The 23,626-nt window shown below is 34.9% G+C and overlaps 1 protein-coding gene across 5 annotated transcripts in view; it reads left to right on the top strand.

Annotated features, from left to right (window-relative positions):
* The window catches only part of ZMYND8 (zinc finger MYND-type containing 8), a 58,631-nt gene extending 35,985 nt beyond the window's left edge, over positions 1-22,646 (top strand). For 2 of the 5 annotated variants that reach the window (XM_026041924.1, XM_026041922.1), the window contains exons 6-21: positions 216-308; positions 1,170-1,257; positions 1,770-1,825; positions 2,844-2,921; positions 3,742-3,857; positions 4,578-5,059; positions 7,047-7,187; positions 9,545-9,697; positions 10,496-10,999; positions 11,438-11,809; positions 13,338-13,525; positions 14,214-14,294; positions 15,242-15,320; positions 16,640-16,879; positions 17,007-17,164; positions 21,903-22,646. In XM_026041924.1, coding sequence (XP_025897709.1) covers positions 216-308; positions 1,170-1,257; positions 1,770-1,825; positions 2,844-2,921; positions 3,742-3,857; positions 4,578-5,059; positions 7,047-7,187; positions 9,545-9,697; positions 10,496-10,999; positions 11,438-11,809; positions 13,338-13,525; positions 14,214-14,294; positions 15,242-15,320; positions 16,640-16,879; positions 17,007-17,164; positions 21,903-22,004 — 2,931 coding nt within the window. In that variant the 3' untranslated portion in view covers positions 22,005-22,646. Of the gene's footprint in view, positions 1-215; positions 309-1,169; positions 1,258-1,769; positions 1,826-2,843; positions 2,922-3,741; positions 3,858-4,577; positions 5,060-7,046; positions 7,188-9,544; positions 9,698-10,495; positions 11,000-11,437; positions 11,810-13,337; positions 13,526-14,213; positions 14,295-15,241; positions 15,321-16,639; positions 16,880-17,006; positions 17,165-17,488; positions 18,684-21,902 lie in introns of all 5 variants that reach the window. The other 3 variants (XR_003249836.1, XM_026041925.1, XM_026041923.1) reach the window with 3 other exon arrangements.
* The last annotated feature ends 980 nt before the right edge of the window (positions 22,647-23,626 follow it).

Here is a 23,626-nt window from a genome sequence, read left to right as displayed (position 1 = left end):
CTTTTTTTTTTTAATATGCTGAAGGTAAAAAGAGACCATCTAGTTTCTCTTTTTCTGCCTGCATTTTTTTTTTTGTGTAGGTTTACTAGATTTGTAATTAACTTCAAAGATTTTTTTCTGACATACCAGTTGGAAGTAGTTTTAGAAGAATACCATGTGTTTGGTAAATGGTTCAGTTTTAATAAATAATTTGACTTTTTCTTTCCCTCAAACAGACAGAGCCATTTCAAAAACCAGTTTCACTGGATCAGCACCCAGATTATGCAGAATATATCTTTCATCCAATGGACCTTTGTACATTAGAAAAGGTTAGTTTGAAGCAAAAAGAGAAGTTCATGGAATTTTATTGCTGCTGTTAAGATTTCTGGACTATTTGGTGGGAAGGGGAAAGATCCTACTTGTGATTATTTTGCAATTGTGTTTTGTTTTTGCAAAAGTCCATTTTATTATAGCTTAAAAACAATCATTTCTGAACCAAGTCCATGATTTAGTCTGGACTGGTAGCAATTGCTCAGCAAAAATAGTAACTCAGTAAAATGCTTGGTAAAAACAAACACTTTTAGACTGATGATCACCACATGTATAAATCCTGCTGATTCCTATATTAGTTATGTGGGGAGACTTCGTTAACCAGAGTTTGCATGGGAACATGATGTTTACTAACTGTTAGTAGATCACAATTCCATTACTTTGTCTTAAAAACATTTGGGTGCGTGTATGCAGGGACCATCCCAAACTCATTTTACTGATCAYTGAGCAAATACTGCCTGGAACTGTGGGAGAAAATGGAAACAGTCAAGAGATTGACTTAGGGGAGTTTGATTCTCAGTCCAGTAGTATGTTAAAAGTTTCAAATTATGAAAAAGTCCTCCAGTCTCCTTTGCTTTAATGAAGAGCAGAGCATTGCAGAGTTTTGTGCTGTGAGGACTTGGTAAAAAAAGTGAAGAGATACCAAGAGATTTCCTTCTCCCTGGCCTTACAAGGGAGGTTGACATTTTTATGTTAGAAATGTGTAGACAACTGTGCTGATTTTCTCTAACTGAGGCTACTTTACCCAGTATCATATGTAGACTCATAAGTCTTACTGAGCATAAGTAATCCTATTGATAGTATAATTGATGAGGATGGTGTCATTTCTAATTCATTTTTGTTTCCATTTTTTTTTCCAGAATGTTAAAAAGAAAATGTACGGTTGCACTGAAGCATTTTTGGCTGATGCCAAATGGATTTTGCACAACTGCATTATTTACAATGGGGGTAAATATTAATATGAACTTATTTTGTGATGGAGAACTTTAGAATCAATGCAGTCATAGAACAACTTGTAGATTTCCAGTTAGCTGAAATTATTTTCCTATTAATTACTGTAGCTCTTAAGCACAGATAAATTTCTTAACAACTGGCTTATGTGTGTCTGTGCTTCACTTGCTCATTCCACCTTAAATTTCAAATAGAAAATATGGATTATTTAAATGTATTGCATTGTGCATTGCTATAGGAAACTTAACTGAGGAAATGAATGATACGTGTTGGTTACTTACGAGTTATAGCAGTCATGAGCAGCCTACATTAGAAGACTTAATAAGTATCATTTATAGAGTAGTTACTGTGAATGGACCTATCAACTACTTTATACATTTTTCTTTTAAATTGTGTTTTCAAATGTTCTCTTGTGTCTTTAATGTATTTTTTTTAAACAAAGTTGATGTTTTTGTGGTTTTAACATAAGTGTCTTAATTAAAGCTTTTTTTTTTTTCTTGCTACCTCAGGAAATCACAAATTGACACAAACAGCAAAAGTCATCATCAAAATCTGTGAGCATGAGGTATGTGTATCCCAATTAGCTTATTTGTTCTGTCTGTATTTTTAAATAATTCTATTACATATATGCCTTATATACATAAATGCCTTATTTCATGAGTATTGCRTAAATATGATCTGTATAGTTTTTCCTACATTTAGATATACATACAAACAGCCTTTAGAATAATTTTGACAAGGGCATTGCTAATGTGTCTTCTGTTTGAATACTCACTGTGTGTAATTCATACTTTCAATGAGGAGAAAAAAAAAAGGAGACATGGATGCTGCAGTAATACRCTTGGAAATGAATGTTTGGAGCTGGAAAAAGAGGCTTAGCTCTTYTGGTTCCTAGGTGCATTTTTCAGTGGTTCATTTGCTGCAACAATATGCAAAGTTTTGTTACTGAATACTAAATAACTAAATCTGGTTTTAACTGATCATTTGCATCACTAATTCTAATTTAGTGATAATCTGTACTTTTTTATTGTTGAAMAATACTACACTTAGAATTACAGTTTTTCTGTATTTCACTGATGTGAGTTATCTGATGATCTGACCCTTTCTRTTTATGTAAAATGCTTTCCTGACCATGATTCACATAAATTAGGAAATATATCTGTTTTTAATAGTGCAAACTAAATATGAAACTAGTGCTCAATTTCTTAACGAATTTATATGAGTACGGAGAATAAACAGAAATTTTTATGGAATTAAATGCCCAAAGTCAAGTAATAATTTTTTCCACTGGAATACATACTGCGTCAAAGTAAGGATGTATTTTATCACTGTCATAAATGTATGAAGAGGGGTGTAAACATGTTACTGATTTACTAACTGGAATATGCATGTTTTGTAGAAAGAGATTGATGTCACTTAAAACACTGTGGATTTCCCAGGAAGTAGAACTCTGTACAGACCAATGTATGGCTATGAGTACATGGAAAATGGATGTCAGTAATCTGGACAGGCTATCATACTTCTAATTGATTGTGCCTTTGATTGTGTGTAAGCTCTTCAGTAACTGTTTTTTTTCTTTTCAGATGAATGAAATTGAAGTATGTCCGGAATGTTATTTAGCTGCTTGCCAAAAACGAGAGAATTGGTTTTGTGAGCCTTGTGTAAGTTCAAGAGTATAGTAGTCTAGCTAATGCATTAAACTAAAACTTCCATTTGACTCCCATTTGTTATCCCTCCATTGTTTTAAAGCTGTGGTGATTACTGAGTTAAGAAAAATKGTTGTAGTTTGCAAGTGGTAGCAAATTGTTCCGTTTGGGGAATCAGAAGATCCTCTCAACACATTTAGCTGTCAGACTGCTTCCTCTGTGAAAGCCATCAGTTCAGTCAGAAATGACTGTGTGCAGAGGATGTCAACAACCAGTTGTCARTTAGCTTCCATCTTCAAATGTAAGGTAGCTACTCCTGTATTTGTAAGTGGTACTTAGGATAAGAGTTTTGAAGTATGAATGTCTGTTTCTGTAGGTGTGGATTTGAGAATTTAGTCTTTATTCTATGACCTATTAACAGGCTGACGGATTTTAATAATATGCCAGACTTACTTGGAAAGGCTTCTTAAAATTCTCAAACAGAAGTGTCTAATCTATCCAATCGTGTTATTTGTCCGTAAGAAATTAGAAATTTGTCCGTAGATTAGATCAGATTTAGGTCAAGATAAACAAATTCTGGGGACTAAGTGAAAATTTAAAAAAAAAAAAAAAAAAGTATTATTAGGATATGTTTATTTGAGATATTGTGTATATATTTTAGAGTTTTTTCATCCCATATAATGTGTATATTAAAATCATCTCTTGTATTTGAGAAATAYTTTGCATCTGTTGCATCTTGATTGAAATCATACATACAATTAAAAAAAAAAATCACCTAATATTTGAAGTTAAAATTACTTTTGTTTTCTTACTATGTATTTGCCTCTTTCTCTAGAGCAATCCTCACCCTTTGGTCTGGGCTAAACTCAAAGGCTTTCCATTCTGGCCTGCTAAAGCACTGAGGGATAAAGATGGGCAAGTTGATGCCCGTTTCTTTGGCCAACATGACAGGTGGGAATTTAACCAAGCTTAAGAAACTGTAATTTGGTACTCTGAGACTTCTTGCTGTCCTATCTTTGGAACCTTGACCCTAATAAATCGTGTAATACTTTAGCATATATATTTTCTAATGAATTCTGTAGGATATAGATCTCATATTTGACAAAGGAATACATATATAATCTCATAATTAAACATTTTATATCAGTTAAGCTATGCTAATTCATTCTTTAGTTTACCTCTGTTTGCCTTTTTTTGAATAAATTTTTCAAGACATGATTAAAAAGATATTTGAACATACATAAGCATGTTATTTCCTGTGATTGTGGTTTTGTGCTACAAATAATTTTATTTATAAGTTTTTATAATATTTATAAAAAATGAAGTATTAGTCAGTAAYGTAATCCTTGTTGCACGAGTCAGTTTTACTCTAAGGAGGAGTTGGTATTTTCTGTGCTTGTCAAGCATCTGCTTGGATCGAAATAGTCATGGTGAATACTAATTCATTTATCGTGAATCAAAAATATGAATCTACAGTTGTTAAAACATGTACTTTAAAGCCATGATATATTTAGATCAAAGTTCCTGAAATTTTTGTATCATGAACTGCAAGGTTTTAGACTCTGAAAAATAAAATAAATCCATCCTTAGGATCAGGATAAAATAGGCAGAAAAGTTAACTATGTCAAGTCATTAATATTAAACTTAATTATCTTTCCATTTTATACGTAGGGCCTGGGTTCCAATAAATAATTGCTACCTCATGTCTAAAGAAATTCCTTTTTCTGTGAAAAAGACAAAAAGCATCTTCAACAGTGCAATGCAAGAGATGGAGGTTTATGTTGATAACATACGAAGAAAGTTTGGGGTATTTAACTACGCACCTTTCCGGACACCGTATACTCCCAACAATCAATACCAAATGTTATTAGATCCTACAAACCCAACTGCTGGAACTGCAAAGACAGACAAACAAGAGAAAATCAAACTGAACTTTGACATGACAGCATCGCCCAAGATTCTAATGAGCAAGCCCATGCTGAGCAGCAGTACCGGTCGCAGGATTTCATTGACAGATATGCCACGGTCACCCATGAGCACAAACTCATCAGTCCACACAGGATCTGATGTTGAACAGGATGCAGAGAAAAAAGCAACTTCCAGCCATTTTAGTGCAAGTGAAGAATCCATGGACTTTATTGACAAAAATACAGGTAAAAGGGGAGACCTGACTAAATTTGGTAAATGCATTTGTTTTATTAAATGTACTTTTTAAAGACAGATATTGCTATTAATCATTTTACAAAGAAATTTTAGAACAAAAGTCCACCTCAACTTTGTTTCACACGTAAGAAAACAGTGCTTTCTGCTGCAGGAATAAGTAATCTTGAATAATGACTTAAACTTTAGTTTAAGCAATAGGAAATAATTGTAACTGTCAAAGTGAATGGTGACTGGAAATATTAAAATGTTTGTTTTATTATGATTAGGAGTATTATATTCACTATTTAAAACTTGATAGCCATTTTTGAAGACCATGAGCCTTTTACGTTGTTCCCCTGTTTGATACTGAGAGCTACAATATGATAGAACTACAGTTGCAATAGGCACGATGGTAAAGAGGAAAAAGGAGTAACAGTGTAATCCAAATCTGTGTAATTTTGTGGTGTTCAGGCAAATCTCTTTATCCAAATGGATTGTACATTTGTGCATAAAATAATGAGCATCAATCTCTGAAAAGAAGTGATGTGCTGTAATAGTTAATGTAACTGTKAATAAGACTTCGTTCTTGGGTAAAAGTATTTTTTTCTAAAGCAAGCTAAATTGGTCTGTTGTCAGTTGTTTTTAGAGGAAATACTGCATTTGTGTTTTGTTTGGTAAAGCATTTAAAATTGATCAAAGGTAAACTTTTGATAATCCTGCCTAATAGATAGTTTAGTTCCAAATGTTTTCTTCAAAGTATATGTATATACTTTTCTGYTTAGTAGAGAATACCAACTTCACTTTAGTAGAACTGCCAAGTAGTGTTTACTTGTCTTAAAATGAAAATTATTATTTCTTTGTAATAGTAGAGATAATCATGGAAAGACATATTAAAGTTAAGATAAAAGAAGATGGTAGCTATTATCCTAYTCTTTGGTGTCTTGGCTGTCATGGTAATTCTGGGGATTTCTTGTGACTTTTTGTGAGGCCTTAGTGACCCTTTTGTGTAGAACATGAAAGTCCGGGGTTTGGCTTGACAGCAGTTRATGAATTCTGCCTTGGCATTTCTACCTGAATATTGCTATATACATGCTAACTTTTGTAGTACTTGCATTATATTTAAACTGAGTTAGCTCAGCACTGGAATCTTCAGTGTTTTGAGTAAAATTAAAATGAGATTACTTCTTTGCTGTATTTAAAAAAAAAAGAAAAAAGAAAAAAGCGTTCCTGTCGATGCTTAGGGCAGTGACATTAGTATTTGTTGTCATTGGGTTTTGATATCTATTGTGTGAGTGAAAGGAAGAAAATAACTTGGAAATGGTTACTGAAACAGGCAGAAAGATAACACAGGCAGAAATGAGTCTTGCTGGCCAAAGGGATTTTTTTTAAAAGGTAACAACATACTGATGCTTCTTTTTCTAGCCTGTCTGGAGGATCACAGGTTATGTTTTTGAAGTATATGGATATTTTGAAGAACTAAAGCATGGGCTTTTGCTTATTCTGCTTGTATATGTAGGAATGTTCTGTTACACTGGTCTAGAGCTGTTATCATTAAACTTGCTATGATTTGTGCTTTTCATTCTCTGTTAAAGTATCTAGAAACTGGGGTAGGTGTCTTTTTTTATTTATTATTTATCCACATACATACAATAAGGTGCCATTCAGGGTGTCAAGACTTTATTACCATTTAAAATAATCAAATCTTAAAGGATGGAAATTCTCAGTAACTTTAAGAATATTTCTGAGAGTTAACACACATCTGGTTTGACAAAGAAGCTGAAATAAAACTATACTCAGTACAATTTATTTTTTATTAAACTAGTATTAAAGCAATAATTACAACTTATAAGGAAGGAATAATACAAAGTTGATATTATTAAACAAAAATCCTTTGTGCTACCTGTTCCTACAGGGTTTAAAAGCTGTTTTCTCTCAGTAAGTGTTGCTTTTATTCTAATTACTTTTAAATCTGTCGTTATTAATTTTGTGCCTTTTCAGCTTCTCCAGCACCAACAAGAACGGGTCAAGCAGGGAGCTTGTCAGGCAGCCCCAAACCTTTCTCTCCTCAAGCCTCAACACCGATTTCTGCTAAGAACGAAAGAACTTCCACTCCAGGAAGCATTCTGAATCTTAATCTCGGTTAGTCTTGATCTTTAAAAGTCCCATACTGTTATAGCTGAATAAATTACAGTGGTGTCAATACAAGATAATATGAACAAACTTTCTTGTATATGGCTTTAAATGAACAAATTGCTTTAAATGAAGTATGTGTATGATTATGGTTTCATCAATAAGCTGTTCTTTTTTCTTTTTTAAAGTGTAAAGTGTAATTGAAAGTTTCAAGTTTCTTTTCGTTGATGAAAGAAGGTAATTTAGGGATGATTTTTACTTGGACTGTCCCACATAATGCTTTTAAATAACTGGAAAACTTCTAAAGGCTGTAGCTACATGTCCATTGCCATTCTTCACTCCTCAGTCTCTTTAGTGTGTTGGTGGCAGTGGTGTTTTCTTGTAATTGTTAGGACTTAAGATTTACTACAGTGTCTTCTGCCTTGCCACATTCCTTCACCAGACCATCCYTTGGTAGATATACAGATGAAAGGAATTATATCGATGTCTTGAAACTCTGAAAAGTAAATCTAGGGTTTCTATTCCTTTGAAATCTGAGGTCAGTAAGTACTAACGAGGTGAAAGAGTTCTGAAAACCAACAGGTTTCCTCAATCATGTTATGTGCTTGTTCAGTAGTGAAGTACTATTGTACGTAGATTTTATAGTACTATACATTCTGTATTCTTGTGATATTTCTTGAAGAGGCAGGATTTTACTGTGGGATCTTAGACAAATCTGGGAAGACTTGAGCTTGAGAGCTGAATTCATGCTTTTCATGAGCTACAGATCTTTCCACTGTGGAGACAAGTTTATAGTGTGTTTTTCAGTGTTAAGTGTCTCTGACATAACCATAGAACCATTTTTTATTCTGTACTACAGCTGTTATCTGAGGTGCGATTTACTTGCAACAAATCTTAAAAAATAATGTAGTGTGAGTCCCAGATGGGAGATATTAGCTAGGACATAGAATATTTTGAATAAATGGGGTAAAACTGAAAATCTGGTATGGTGGTTCATGAGGATCACTGTAAAATAACAGCACATTTTTCAGATAGAGTATCATTTGTTTAGCCTCAGGGAAGCTTCTTTTGCTAAATTTTCTGATTTTGATGGGGAAAAAACTCATCCTTTTCTCATTAGATGATGATTGTCAGTTGTGCCAGACAGATTCATCTGTGAGTGATGAAGTGAAATTCCGTAATAGAAAGAGACTGGGATACATTGGGCAGACTGCTGGAAGGGCTGCTCTGATTGTCCTCTAGTTCAGCAGTAAGAAAAGAAAAATAATGGATGTGAACCAGCTGATGTTCCTGGCTTAAATGAAAAGTGGACTATGTGAATAACAAAGACATATTATACATAAATCGTTTGGAAAAAATATATATATTCCAGATGGTATGCAACCTGTCCATGTATGAAGCACAGAAAAGTCAGAAAAAAGCTGAAGAATGTCTCTGACATAATAATGAGTGAAAATTTCTAGAGGATGATAGGAAAATGTGAAGAGTTTAGATATGAGAATATCCTGARTATTTTTTCTCAGTAGGTTTCTGTGCTCTTTATTCTGCTTGCTTTCTACTAATAGTTTGATACTAATACAGCAAATTGGAAGTCCAGGTCTTTTCAATGAGAGCCTTTTATTCTCTATGAATTGCACATTAAAAAATGTCCTGCCTATATGTTTAAAAAAAAAAAAAAGGCAATGCAGAACTCGCGCAGAACTGGACTGTCAGGCAAAAAGTGGTTTTAACAAAGGGTAGAGGATAGGACTGCGGAGCAGAAATATCACTTGTGAGGGAAAATTGAGATAACAAAGGTGAAACTTAGTTACTAAAACTTTTTTAGGTTTAGCATTCCAATCTGTATGTTTGAGAGTAAAAGCATAAACATATATGAGAGCTCAAGAGAATATTTTTTCATACATATTGAAAAAGTTGGGATCATTAATTTCTGGTGCAATCATCTGCCTTTATATTTTTCTTCTCCTGAACTTTTGAACCTAAAATTTTGGCTTTAAGGACATGTCAGTTTCTTGATCTCTGCAAAAATGTGCTACTAGTAGTAAATACAGTAACAACTTACTGGAATTACTGTCAGATGAGTGACAAACCTAGACTGATGTTTTCGTGGTAATGCCATGTAACAGAGATAGCTTCTACRTAATGAGTGCATGCAGTTTGAATGTGAAATATGTAGTATCTGACAGGAGAAAACCATTGCTTGTTTTAAAGACATGTTAGAATTATTGTTTAGGACTTGCAGACCATAGTTACAAAAGAAATGAAATATGTTTAAATTTGTCTACATTGTTACTCAGTAAAATTTTTGTCTTAGTGGGTTTTTTATTATAATTAAACATTTTTCTTAATTCCTTTTTCTTTTTCAGATCGCAGCAAAGCAGAAATGGATCTGAAAGAGTTGAGTGAGTCAGTCCAGCAACAGTCAACTCCTGTGCCACTCATTTCACCAAAGCGACAGATACGTAGTAGGTTCCAGCTTAATCTTGACAAGACTATAGAGAGTTGTAAAGCACAGCTTGGTAAGTATGTTACAAGAACACAGTGGAAATGTGAGGAAACTTGAGGAAACAAATTGCAAAACGTTAAATATTGTATTCATAAAAATGGAGAATGTTTGAACTGCTCAGGGCAAATAGAATGCAGGTAGCTAGTTTAAAGCATAGTAGGACCTAATGTTCAAACTGTAAGCTTCAAACAAAGCTTTCATCTTTTAATGTGATTTTTGTGCTGTTCTGATTTAGATAGTATGACAGAATTGCAGCCTTTCTTAAAGTTAAAAGAAATCAAAAACAAGCTCATTCCATGTGCATATTTTGATACATCCAGTTGTACAGGAGCCAGATATTATTACAAAACATTATTGTTGTATAGCACTTAGCAGGCGTTTGAAACACTGATAATATAGTTTCTTCTTTAAAAAAAAAAGTCTAAAATTGTATCTGCGAACATCTATATAAATAACCTCAATCAGATAAATAGTGTTACTGATTTTTATGATGGTTTCACATGGATAAAAAGTAGTCCTGTGCATATTTGCCAGCACTGGTCCTAGGTTAAACAAATCTGTAACGTTCAAGTAATGGAAAGAAAGCAGTAAAGGAGAGCTGTTATTCCAACTCRTATTTTTATTGGATTTGTGTAGAAGGTGATACCTTGCAAAATTTGATACTGAAATAGGCCACTAAAGGAGATGTTGATAGCTTAAGGACTGACAGTTAAGATAATGAACGGTATGTATTTACTTACTCCAGTATGTTCTTTGGTAATGTCAGTCAGTGTGATGTCAGCATGGAATATACTTTCCTTCCCAYAATTAGGAATAAATGAAATATCCGAAGCTGTTTATACTGCAGTAGAACACAGTGACTCTGAAGATTCTGAAAAGTCCGACACCAGTGACAGTGAATATAGTGATGAGGATCAGAAATCAAAGAATGATCAGGAAGATGGAGAGGAYAAGGAAGGCGCAAGAAGTGACAAAGAATCATTGACATTGAAAAAAAAACCTAAAACTCYATCTCAGAGTGAAGACAAAGAGGAGCTTAAATGCACAAGTCCAGAAGTGGAGAAAACAGATGATCCAGTTAAAGAAAAGGCAATTACAGACAGTGAAAAAGAGTTTTCTGAAAAGGGAAAAAGTTTGCAACATCCTGCAAAAGAAAAACTCAAAGGTAAAGATGAAACGGACTCTCCAACTGTGCATCTAGGCCTGGACTCTGATTCCGAGAGTGAACTCGTCATCGATCTAGGAGATGATCATTGCGGGCGTGAAGGGCGGAAAAACAAGAAAGAATCTAAAGAAACGCCTTCTAAACAAGATGGTAGGATTAAATGTTTGCCCTTTTTTTCTTTTTTTTTCTCTTCCTTCATTTTAGGACTGTTATCTAACCCAAGTTACAGAATGCCTTAGCTTTTCACAGCATTTCACTTTATTTTTGCATAAAGATGCCTCTTAAGCAGGATTATTTTGTTTCTGTTTTTTTTTTTGTTTTTGTTTTTGTTTTTGAATAGTATCAAAGTCAGGTTAAATGAGACCTCTAGCTGTTAGCCTTATTACTGCATTAAAATATTATAAAACACTATCTTAAAAATAGAACCATAAGCATATGTAATGTGCTCTGCCACCAAATTTAGAGTTCTTTTTGCAAATTTTTGATGTTCAAGTGAAACTTTAGCATTTCTTCCATCTTCATAACAAAAGATGGGAAATTATGGATCAGATGTGATGATGAAAAGCTCATATTACATTTTATGTCTAGTTGCAGGTAAAACTCCACCTTCCTCCAGTGCAAGCACACAGCCCTCCTCAGAAAGCCCAGTACTTACTCGCTCTTCAACGCAGACCCCGCCAGCTGGCGTGACAGCGACTACTAGTGCTACTTCTACTGTGAGTGCTCCCTCTGCAGCCACTGGCAGCCCTGTGAAAAAGCAGAGGCCTCTACTACCTAAAGAAACTGCGCCTGCTGTGCAGCGAGTAGTGTGGAATTCCTCAAATAAGTTTCAGACATCGTCTCAGAAATGGCACATGCAGAAAGTGCAGAGGCAGCAGCAACAGCAGAACCAGCAGTCTCAGTCACAGCAACCTCAGTCCTCTCAAGGGACAAGATATCAGACAAGACAAGCAGTTAAAGGTACACACTTTCTAACTCAMTGTGCCCGTGATGCCATAATTCCCCAGTAGTGATCTCAGTGCTGCAAGGCTGCCTAACCAGGAATTCCTTCATATAAACAAAATCTCAAAGTGTGGTTCTTCTCTGATAAGTGACATTAAAAATACAGCAACTTACTCACCATACCTGCTCTTTCTGGTGTGTATTTAGAGTCAGGTCTGCTTACTGTAATGACAAAAAGTTTGTGTATGTGTATATTTTTGCCATTCTCAGCCATCATAGATCTGGCAGAGGGAGCTGGATTATTTTCTAGATGACATGAAAAAAAAATTACCTATTCCAGTTGCATGATTTCTACTCATATCTTGTTATGTACAAAGGTCTAGTTTTATCTGGGTCTAGTTTTATCTGACCAGAAGCTGATTAGTTCAGTTTTTCATAAAAGTTGATTTTAGACCCAGGCCACACTGATTTTTGAAATCCCTGTTACTAATGAGAAAAACTTGTCAGGACTGTGCTACTAATTCACTGAAACAGCAATAGCATTTTGAAATGCTTCCACAACTGTTTTCTTATCATCACTTTGCCAGAGCTTTCCCTAAAACTAGGCCCAAGCTAATATAAGTCCATGCCTTATCTGCTTCACTTCACAGACCAGTAACTTTATGGACATCTAGCTTGCTTAGTAGTTTCGGATTATAGACTGGACTGTTGACTGGTGTGCCTGGTATATGAAAGTATTTTCCTTTCTGCTAACAGCACTGTCAAGGCAGTAATTTCTGACAGGAGAGAGGTGTAACAGGGAGCACATACAGACTTGCCTCAAGGAAATCTATCTGTTTCCAAACTGTTTTTTGACAGTCTTGAAGAATAAGAAACTGTATCTTTCTACATGTAGACTGTGTGACTTTGACACAAAATATTCCTTGACAAAAATAAATATGAAACTGAGAATTCCTGTTTTTAGTAGACTCATACACTTATATAAGAGCATAATACTATGGACGGAACTGCCTTAGTGAATTAATCTAGTTTTGCATTCCTTGCTCTACAGCCAACCAAAGGCTACTGTTGAGATGGATTTATATACAGTAAACATGTCATAATAGAAAATTAACTATTAATAGCATTAATTATAGAAATAACATCAGGAAATAAGTCTAAAATGTGTTTGTTGAATAGTAGCTCACAAAATCTTGTTTCAGAATTAAAAAAAAAAAAAAAAAAGAACTTCAAAGTTAGGAGGTGAATTCCTAGGAAGTAGAATGGAAAAGTTCAAAAAATGCACATTCAAAGGCAATTTTTGTATTAGCTAGACTAAAAATTTTGAGTTTGGAAGTTGTGTTTACTGCTTTCAATCCTTGTAACTGTTTGTGTGTTCCCACCAGAGGCTGGGTGCTGCATAATTGATTAAGTGTCACTATTTTATAGATAATACAAACCTGATTGCGCACATAGATTTAATAGGTAATCAAGGTAGAAGTTTGCCTTTTGATTTTCCTATTTGTTATGTGATTATGTGATTGATTGTTGTATTTTCTCTTCTTAGCTGTGCAACAGAAAGAGATCACGCAGAGCACCTCCACATCAACCATAACCTTGGTTACAAGCACCCAGCCTATTTCTATGGTCACCAGTTCTGGATCTGCAAGTACACTTTCTTCACTTAATGCAGACTTGCCAATAGCAACAGCTTCAGCTGATGTAGCTGCAGATATTGCTAAATATACAAGCAAAGTAAGTTCTCCAACAGCTTTTTTTCATGGAATTTTCTCATAAAATTTCAAAATCTGAAAAAAAAATTCTTTTGAAATCAGTAAGCATTAGGTCGTTGTGTCTGGCMGATTTATATCTGCTGGGCAGTATCAGCAGGATGTTGATGATCATGAGGAGCTGCCATTTTATGTCATAGTTTTATCTATAGACTTCAGTTTCCCAGGTATTTTAGRTATGTGTTCCCTGTCTTGTTTCCCAATTTTTTTTCTTGTTGTTGTTGCATTGCACTGTTAATTAATCTCAACTATCAACTTCCAGTGTCCTCAACAGTATGAGTTTGGTGGGATTGTCAGTGATCACAATTGTCAGCAAATATTTTTCTTCTTCAGTGTTTTTTTGCCATTGTTGTATTGCATTTCTTCTCTAAATTTGTGGTTAATTTTTTTAGTTTGTGTGTTGTATCATTGGCGTTTCTTGGAGGGAAGRGGTTACTAGCTCAGGATAGTGATGCAACAATCAGTTTTGAGAGCATCACTTTAAAAAAACAGAATTCTGATCTAAAATTTTCTCTTCTAAATAAATTCAGACAAACAAGTTTATGGATATGTAGCATTGTTGATAACAATACTGTCTTCATACTGCAGAGTTTAAAAGCAGGATAAAACGGATAGCTATTAACATAAAAAACTTGTTTCTTTCCGTATTTTAGATGATGGATGCCATCAAAGGAACAATGACTGAAATATATAACGATCTTTCAAAAAATACCACTGGAAGTACAATAGCTGAGGTTAGTGTAAGCTTAGAAAATAGTAAAATAATATATGTAAATTCTGTAATYGGTAATTTATTAGAGATAGATGCCTTCTAGCAAAATTTTCTAAGACTGTATAAGACATTTTAATTTTCTAGCTTCTCTTGAGAATCTATTTGGTTTTTTTCTCCTCCTGTGTAGATTTACCACTGTAGTATCAGAAATGAAGTAATTTTTAAACATCATTTCTTAAAGCATGTATTTATGTACCACAGTTAGAGGAATTTAATTTATTGGTAGTATAATAGCTTATCCAGTTATGTAATTACAGTATATTTTTTACTCTTACTTGTTTGCTGCTCTTATTATTATCCTTTATTTACTGCTCATTTAGTATGAAATGCAGGTTGTCATTTTCTTCAGAAGTGATAGCTGTTGTATTAAATATCTCTTAACTTAGAGGAAGCTGATGATACAGTATAAATCTATATTCACCCAATGTGGCAAGAGGAAACTCAGAGTAGAAGTGTCTGATGCTTTGTTTGCTTATTTTAACTGAAATAAGCAAGTTAATGTTATGACTATTGATGTTTGTATTTCTAATCCACAGTGAATGAAAAACATACTTTCCTAAACCTGGTCTAGTTAAAATTCTAATGGCATCCAAATGAAAAGAAAAAAAAACYGAGGATTTGAACCCAGTCAGAGAAATTTTGAGGGTCAACCAATTTCAGGGGAAGAATGAATAAGTTTCATAGAAATGCTTTATGTTTTCAAAAGGCTTTGTACTTCATATGATAGGAAAATCTAGCAAGCAGAAATACCGGAGACTTTTTTTGGTTGACTGTGTTCTTGTCCTCCTACTAATGAAAAGGGTCCTTAGCATAAATGATAATCAGGCTTTTTATTTTGGGCATACTTCACTGTATMATAATTATTATATATTGCACATTATTATTCAATCTTAACTTTTTAATATTTAGATTCGTCGTTTGAGGATTGAGATAGAAAAACTTCAATGGTTGCATCAACAGGAACTCTCAGAAATGAAGCATAATCTAGGTATGAAAACAGCAGTCCGAAATAGTTTGTCAGTCTTGGTCATAAAAATAAAATTTAAATACCTATGGTATCATGATACTAGAAATCAKCCATATGAAGGATGGATGGATCCCAAAAGGTTGCAGGATATGCTGGACTGATATTAATGAACACATTTCCAGTACATATTCTGAGTCACTTTTCTCTTCGCATCTTAGTAATCAACAGTTTTTGTTTTAGCCTTGTGAGAGGAATTTACTTCTACATTCACTGAATTTTATGGGTAGGAAAAAAGATGCTCAAATTGCATTTATTGAATACACTGACTATAGGAAGAACATTTCAATTGAGCGAGAAAAAGTTTCCTTAACCTTTGTGCAGTCCAAAGAGCCTTAGGGCTGTGTGATATTATCCTAGTCCACCTTTTTTTTTTTTTTTCCCCCCCCAGAGAACATCTAGAATGGAAGTGGGGGCTGAAGGTTGAATTTTTGCAGCTGTTTAGGTCCTTATACCTTTGTTTTTTTCATAGCMTTTGCTCTCTCAGTTCAGAGCAGGCAGTTTTTCAAACCCTGCATGCAATCCAGTTATCGAACTCCTCAGAAATAATTGGATATGACAACAACTTGGCTGCATCTCACAGAATGAATGAATATCTAGGTGTGCTCAGACTTTAGAGAAAGATTTAAACAAACACTTTTAATAAAGCAAGCTGCAATTGCAATTCATATTTCACTTTCTTAAGTTTTATATCAAGCTTTCTTTCTCTCACTACTCATGATGACTGAGGTATCCATTTACAGATAAATCAGTAGATTCCTCTTAGAACAATTCCAAAGTGAGCCTCATATTTAGAAGTAGTGGTATCATTCTTACGTTTCCCYATTGCAAATTCCATGTTTTCTTTTGTAAGGAAACCAAGGTACAGTGAAGAATAGATTTGCTGTTGCTTATTCATAAGGAAAGAGAATAAATAGGATTTTCCCTAAAAATTTTGGTCTTTCAAAGGTAATGTTGGTTAATAGCAACTTTTTGTGTTTATGCTGCATCTGGTGCACTGGAATTCTRATCCTTTGTGGAACATTTAGGAAAAAAGTGTTAAATAAAGGGTAGGTAATAATTAAGAGTAAAAATGATGGTGGCAGCAGAAAAGGGGATGGAAGGAAGGTGGACTTTTTTTTCTTCATCTTCTGGAGGTGAGAGTCAGAAGTTCCCAAGCTCATGGAGTCTGAAATTGCAATTATTTGCAATTTCATAATGACATTTAAACTTAAAAAAGCTATTGCTTTGCACATCGCTGTTGGGAAAATATGCAAACTCCTCTTTCCTTTTCTCTTGAGTAGAACTGACAATGGCTGAAATGCGTCAGAGTCTGGAACAGGAACGAGATCGTTTGATTGCTGAGGTGAAAAAGCAGCTGGAATTGGAAAAGCAGCAAGCAGTGGATGAAACAAAAAAGAAGCAGTGGTGTGCCAATTGCAAGAAAGAGGCCATTTTTTATTGCTGTTGGAATACCAGCTACTGTGATTATCCCTGCCAACAAGCTCACTGGCCTGAGCATATGAAATCCTGCACRCAGTCAGGTAATGTTGGTCTGGATTGTTTATTTCACAGAGGAGGAAATTCGGGTGGATAGAATTTACAGTGATCCAATATTCTTCATTTGCATGAGCAGTGATTATTTTTCACCTTTTTTCCCTTTTATTTTAGCTACTGCAACACAGCAAGAAACAGATCCTGAAATTAGCACAGAAACATTAAATAAATCATCCCAGCCTAGTTCAAGTGTGCAACCTACACCCACAGAAACAGCCAGCACCCCCAAGGAAAAGGAAGGTTCAGCTGATAAAAGCAAAGAGAGTGTTACAGTGAGTAACATTGTAGTCACTTCAAACAAAAATAATATATAAGAAGATGTATCTTAAATCTACCTGTAAAGATATCCCTGGATCAGCCAGGAATTWTTAACTATTTGCATATTTCAAGAAGTGTTTTTCTGGGGCGTGAGATAGGGAATTGTGGTTTTGGTTTTTATTTTCTTCATCTTGGCCAAAAAAAAAAAAAAAACAAAACCTCCTTCTGTCCTCTGGGAACACCCTTTCCCCTCCACTCATTGCCAGTAAAACCTTGTGTTGCCTTGACTCATCCTTCCAGCCAAGGGGSACTGGACCTCTCTCTCTCTCTCTCTCCAGGACCCATCAGTGTAGCTTCTGATCTGGATCTTTCGATACAAGTTGCCTTCTGATAAGCAATATTGACTGCAGCACTTCCAAGCCCTTCTTGCCTGGGGGTTCAGAGGCCAAGCTCAAGACCTGCATTCAAATCAACTTACTTTATCACAACAGACTGCCACTAGGGTACCACAATGTTCCATAACACTGATACAGCAGTTCACCTGGATCTACAGTTAACGGAGCAGTGTGCAGTTACGAAAGCCTCCATAGCATCTACTCTGATAGCATTCAGTAGGCAAGGACGAGCAAACGCTCTAATAAAAGGGACTTAACATTGCATATATAGAAAATGTTTATAGAAAAGATTCTGCTTCATAGGTAGGGCTTGACTATTACCAATTTCAGCAGCATTTTTCTTCTGCCCTTGCAAGATTTATTAAATGAAAAATTTTACAGGGGTTTGATCTTTCAGACCCTTTCACATGATCGCCCACATTGGTAGGAGCCTGTTGTATTTTAAAATATTAAAAGCAAACTAATGTTTTTCAGTAGTATTGTGATTCCAGCATGATGTCTCATTGAGATAGTCCTCTAGAATTGGGAAGCATAGTAACCTAGAGAGCTGTGTTCATTTCTTGGCACTTCTGGTACTGTCTGGTGTTAGATCTCTGGATGTAACATGTCCTCCAAGGGAGTAACTTGGGAAACGGCTTGAAGAAGCCAAGAAGGATGTGCTGTTCCACCGGAATGCGTTGGTGAAGATTGAATTTCTCTGGCTCGGTCAATGTTCATGTGCATTGTTTGTGGCTGCACATCCTTTCTATTTTGGGGGGAACAGGGGATGGGAGAAAGCCAAATTACCAGGACTCCTGTCAGGGATTATTCCAATTATACAAATCTGGAATTGCTTTCACATAGGCTGAAACATCATGCTGTATACATTGATCATGTTCATAATTTGAATTTTGCTTTCCTAACAAAGAAGTAACCTGTGAATTCATTAAGATGCAAATTTTTAACACAAACCAAACATCCAACATAAATTTCATATGATAATAATAACTAGGTGGAATTTATGTAAAAGCTGAGACTTCTACTGAGGTTGCCTGTGCTGTCTCTGCAGATAGCAACAGGTGTGACAAGCAACCAGCCTATAAAACTGGTCCAGGTACCGCAGACCACCACCTATATTCCAACTACTCAACCCACAATTGTAAGTACAACATCATCATTTAAAGTCTGCAGTAGCACTATTCCTGGCATTAAAATTGCTCAGTATTTCTGGGGGGTTGTCTCCATCTGCTGTTCTACCAAGATATGAATTCACTGGTATAGTCTCAACTTGCAGTGCAAAATGTCTTATTTTGCTGTGCAACATTCCACCCTTGGCATATCTTTCATTTCATCATTGGTTATAACAGATTCAGACGTTGGCATTAAGTAGAGCTAAGGCGCTGAGGACAGTCAGACTTCCATTTTACATTATTATGTTAGTTATTTGTCCATTTCATGTACTTACTTGACCACAACATCGATGTAAATATGTAGGATTCATCTTAAATATAATTTAAATATCTTTTTGTCTCTGGTATCCTAAAAAGATTTGCATAATCCTGAGCTATGCTTGATRTTTCTGTGACATCTCAGTAACTATGAGGGAAAATATACATTCATCAGTAGTGCATCTCCTAGGCAGTCTTGTACATTAGCATTACAAAATTATGAAAAATAACATTGGGATCAGTCCTGTGGTTTTTTTGTTTTGTTTTGTTTTTCCATTGAAAACTAACCAAGGACACTCGAATTTCCTAACATCAGTCACCAGTGATGGGACAGAGTAAGTTCATGTTTTGTGTTTTAATGTGCTGTAATATCACTTTTTTTTTTTTTAACTGGTTATGTTCTGCAGTGCTTAGCTCAGAGGCAGCATGGGATCTGAGCTGACATTCTTCCTCCYCAAAATAAAAATGCTCATATTGCACTGGTAACTGACCTGCATGGCCTGTCTCAGCAGTGGGTTCTACAGGAGAAGCCCATTTTTAGATAACTTCAGTTCATTTTCTGACTGAAGTTAAATAATTTTCATACTGTGATTGTGAGGTCTAGTGTGCTATAAAAAGTTATTTTATATATATATATGCATATATATGTGTGTGTGTATGTGTATATACACATACCTATATATGTGGCAGGTGCAACATACATGAGTGGATGTGTATATATATTTGTGTACACACACACACACACACATTTAGTAATTCGCAATCATCACACTGCATACTAAAATGTTTGTGCTTTTAGTGGGTATCATGATGTTTTTTTCACATTCCTAACAGCATTGTAACTCAACTCATTTTATCTCTACTGAGAACACTATGCATTCACAAGATAGGCCCTAAATTACTTGGACAGAGTTGCTATAACAACAAGGTTTTATATGTATTTTTAAATCAATAGCAAGCATCAAGCAGGTTAGGTTCTTTGTGAATAGCTGAGAGGTTTTATGATCATAATATGGTTTCATGTAATATTCAGAAAAATGGCCATTATCTTGATCAATTTTCTGTAATACAAAGCATATTGAGTTTATGTAAAACATAATTGGAAAGTTTTAAAGGTTTCAGCTTTTATTTGTGCATGTTTAAAACTTTGTACACATATTTGCATAAGTCTTGCACAGCTACAGACACCTCTGTACGCTAATGATTGCACGTGCAATTTAAATAATTTTAAACCGTAGTGCATGTTAATATGTATGCAGAATGTACATTTGTGAAAAACTGGCAGAGGTGGAAAAATTACCTCTCAGGGAATGATCCTAACACATTTAAGGAGTCTTGCACATTCCATATCCTGATCACTATAAGAACTGAAACTTATTTTTTCATTTGTCTGAGTGGGTATATTTAAAAGGTCACTGTGGCAAMCTTAAGTTCCCCACGTGTAGTGCTGTAATGGCTTTTATAATGGCTTCTGTAGGCTTCAGCTTGCACTTGGTTTCCAGCTAGGAATTTCTTTCTCTGAACAACTTCTAGTAAATCTTTTTTTACCATTTCCATTGACCTCTCTTTACACATCTGAAATCCTTTGGTTAACAAATAGCAGTAATCTTGAATTTATCTAGAAAATTGATTCCCCATTTGTTTTTTACTCTTTTTGTGGTTAAAATATAGTCAAAATACTTATTCTTCATCTTTGCATTCCAGGGCATGGAATAGTAGGCAAAGACTTTGCCACAGAGGCACTGATAAACACTCTAGGCTGTAATATCAGTAGGAATAGCCACAGCCTTTGTTGAACACCATCAAAACACTAATATAGTTCCTTAAAACAGTGTGGGGAAGCATTGGGCTTCAGTGAGCTTGTATTTCTTCTTCCATGTTCTTTKGAATTTTATACTAACATCATGGGAAAGGCCTGTGCATCCCTTTCAGATCCTCAAAGTCTCGCTTCTTGATTCTTCCRCATTAAAACATGTGAACTGAAACGGATGCATTTGTTTAAACCCCAGTTGTGCATCAGTGGAACTGTATCAAGRCATACTTGCAGTTTGTATGGGACAGAATTGCTGAACTTCCTCAGGTTTCTGGAGGGAGGTTAAGCTTCAGGCTCAAGATTCAATAAATCCTTTTCCAGATCTTCCAGAGTGATGTGACCTTGACCGAGTTGTTTAACATTCTTGTGCCTTTGTCTCTCCATCTGTAGAATCAATACTATAGAGTGAATCAATTACTATAGAGATGTCCTGAAACTTCCATTGTTAAGATTTCTAAATCATGATCTGTATGATGAAAGCGCGAGGTTTATTATATATTAGTATTTTTGCAGGGAGTACAAGACAGCTTCCAGTGATGCTGATGGTTTTGTTAATGATTTGTGCAAAAGTTAACTTAAAGTACTCTTTTTGTTCAAATGTTTTATGTTCTCTTCTATGTCAACTGAATGCATGGAGGAGTTCCTTTTGATGAGAAATATTTAAGTAATGTGTAATGAGAATATACTTTTAAATAAGGGTATTTTTGTACTCCGGTTTGATTTGTCAAAACCTTTTCAAATGACAAAGGATTTTCTTAGCCCTTTCTCTTTCCTTGTGTATTAGTTTTGAGCAAATACATAACTGGATTTAATAACTATGAAAAGCTAATTCTCCAAGCATAGGCAGAGTATGTACAGTACCTATAAGACCACTTTCCCCTGTAATTATAAGATAATAGTAATAAAAAAAAAAAAAAAATTGGTTTATAAGGGAAGTCAGTAAAACACTACTCTCGGTCTCAGACTGAGGTAATGCTGCGGTAATAAAGGTATTAATTCTTGCACAAAATTAGAGCTTGCTCTGGATTTTCCCTGGAAAATACATCTCTCTTTCTGTGGTCATGTTTGTGTGACCTTTAACATAACAATATGTTTTCTCTTGGTTTTTAATCCACAGACCATTCCTGTAGTGGTAAGTCCTTCTGCTGGGACAGTGGCAATGAGAAGTGGAGTTCAGTATGTTCAGACCACAATGCCAGTCCAAGTACGAAGAGTCTAACTGCTAACAAGAAGCCCATACAATTGTTGGAATAAATAAAAATCTCTCTAATAGAAATGTGAAAAATAAACACAGTTCTTTGGATTAACCTCAAAGGTTCAGACTTTAGCTTTGTATATGTGTACAAAGCATTTACTACACTACATTAATGTAAAGCATTAGCGATGGCTTAAAAAAGCAGAGGACAGGTAAGATCCATGTTAAATCTATGCTTCTTTTGTAAATAATGTACAATTTGTGGATGTCATTAAAGTTAAGAGTACCATCTCCTTTTTATATTTGTATTGACTTTAACTTATAAAAGAGTTTTTGAAGTTGGTAAGGGAAGGCTTAAGAGAGCCTTATCAGAAGGTAACACTGAAGACTGGTCTTGGGGAAATTGCCGTTGGGCATCAGACCACTTCATGTTTGGTAATCAGGAGAATTTGAACAACTTGATTTACATTTGGATTGAGAACAATTTCTGCACTTTGAAACTCTATTAGAATTTCCTTTTGTGCAACCAAATGATGAAGTGTAACCCTTCAGTTAATTCTCTTAGGCAAATTATGACACTTCCAATCAGTGGACCTGCAATACATAAAGAAGGTATTTACCTTGTTTTTTTTTTCCCAGTGACCAGACTGTTAAAATTTATATTGTTTACAGGAAACAAAATTTCATTCAACCTAATATCAGAAAAGTGGRAAAGAGTGACACGAGCTGGTGGGTAGCATGTTCTGATCAGTGATATCAAAAACAAGAAAAGTGGAGGTTTCTCCTATGCTTCACAGTTCAGTGTGGCTGGTTTGGGGGGGGGGGTTGTTTGGGTTTTTTTTTGGTTATTTTTTTTTGTTTGTTTTAATCCTTTAGAAAGGGCTTTGTGGTGTTTTTCAAATGGAACAAGAGCTAGGTGTGGAGAAAATTATGGATCAGGAAACGTGGGCAAAGGACTTTTGATGCTGGGCCAGAGCATGTATTATTTATAGGATGGAATTTATGTTTTTATGTAAGCATGAAGCAGTACAGTATGAGAGAAAGTAACCCATGAAAATGCTGTCTGTTACACTTATACTGTAGTACCATTTTGTATGTTGTGTAAAACGAAAGCATTGAACAAAGCAAAGGTGATGTATGTATATGAGAAAAATAATTGTATGATATCATTCCAGTACATTCTGTTGTACATTTTAGTCATGTTGATTTCTCCCATTGTTTATAAAAGAATGCGGTTTGTACAGTCTCCAGCTAGTACCCATATTAGAGGAAAAAAAAGTATTAGAAAAAAAAAAGCGAGAACAGAATATTCGTGAATTGCAGTTGTGTCAAAAAATAGCCTAGCTGGCCTTATTTGTGAAGCATAATTGCTTTTAGCATATGGAAGTATTTTTTCACATTTTCTTTGTATAAAATTTGTATTAAACTTAAATATCTTTTTCGATGATTGTGTTTCTTTGTGACTGATACAGGTGACACAATATGCTTTGGGTTTCTCCAATTTTTCAAGAAACGTCACGATTTTTTATTAAACTGATTTAGAAAAATGGTTTGTGTTCCTGGATTTCCAGTTTCCTTCGGTCTGGACAAATCTGTATTTCTTCATCGTGTCCAGATCATAGAGCTCTGTGTTAGGGTGCTCAGTC

Source organism: Nothoprocta perdicaria, unplaced genomic scaffold (assembly GCF_003342845.1).
Source record: "Nothoprocta perdicaria isolate Ctin4 unplaced genomic scaffold, notPer1 scaffold_3, whole genome shotgun sequence".
Taxonomy (NCBI): domain Eukaryota; kingdom Metazoa; phylum Chordata; class Aves; order Tinamiformes; family Tinamidae; genus Nothoprocta; species Nothoprocta perdicaria.
Note: the sequence above shows the minus strand (reverse complement) of the source record. Positions and strands in the feature narration are given on the sequence as shown.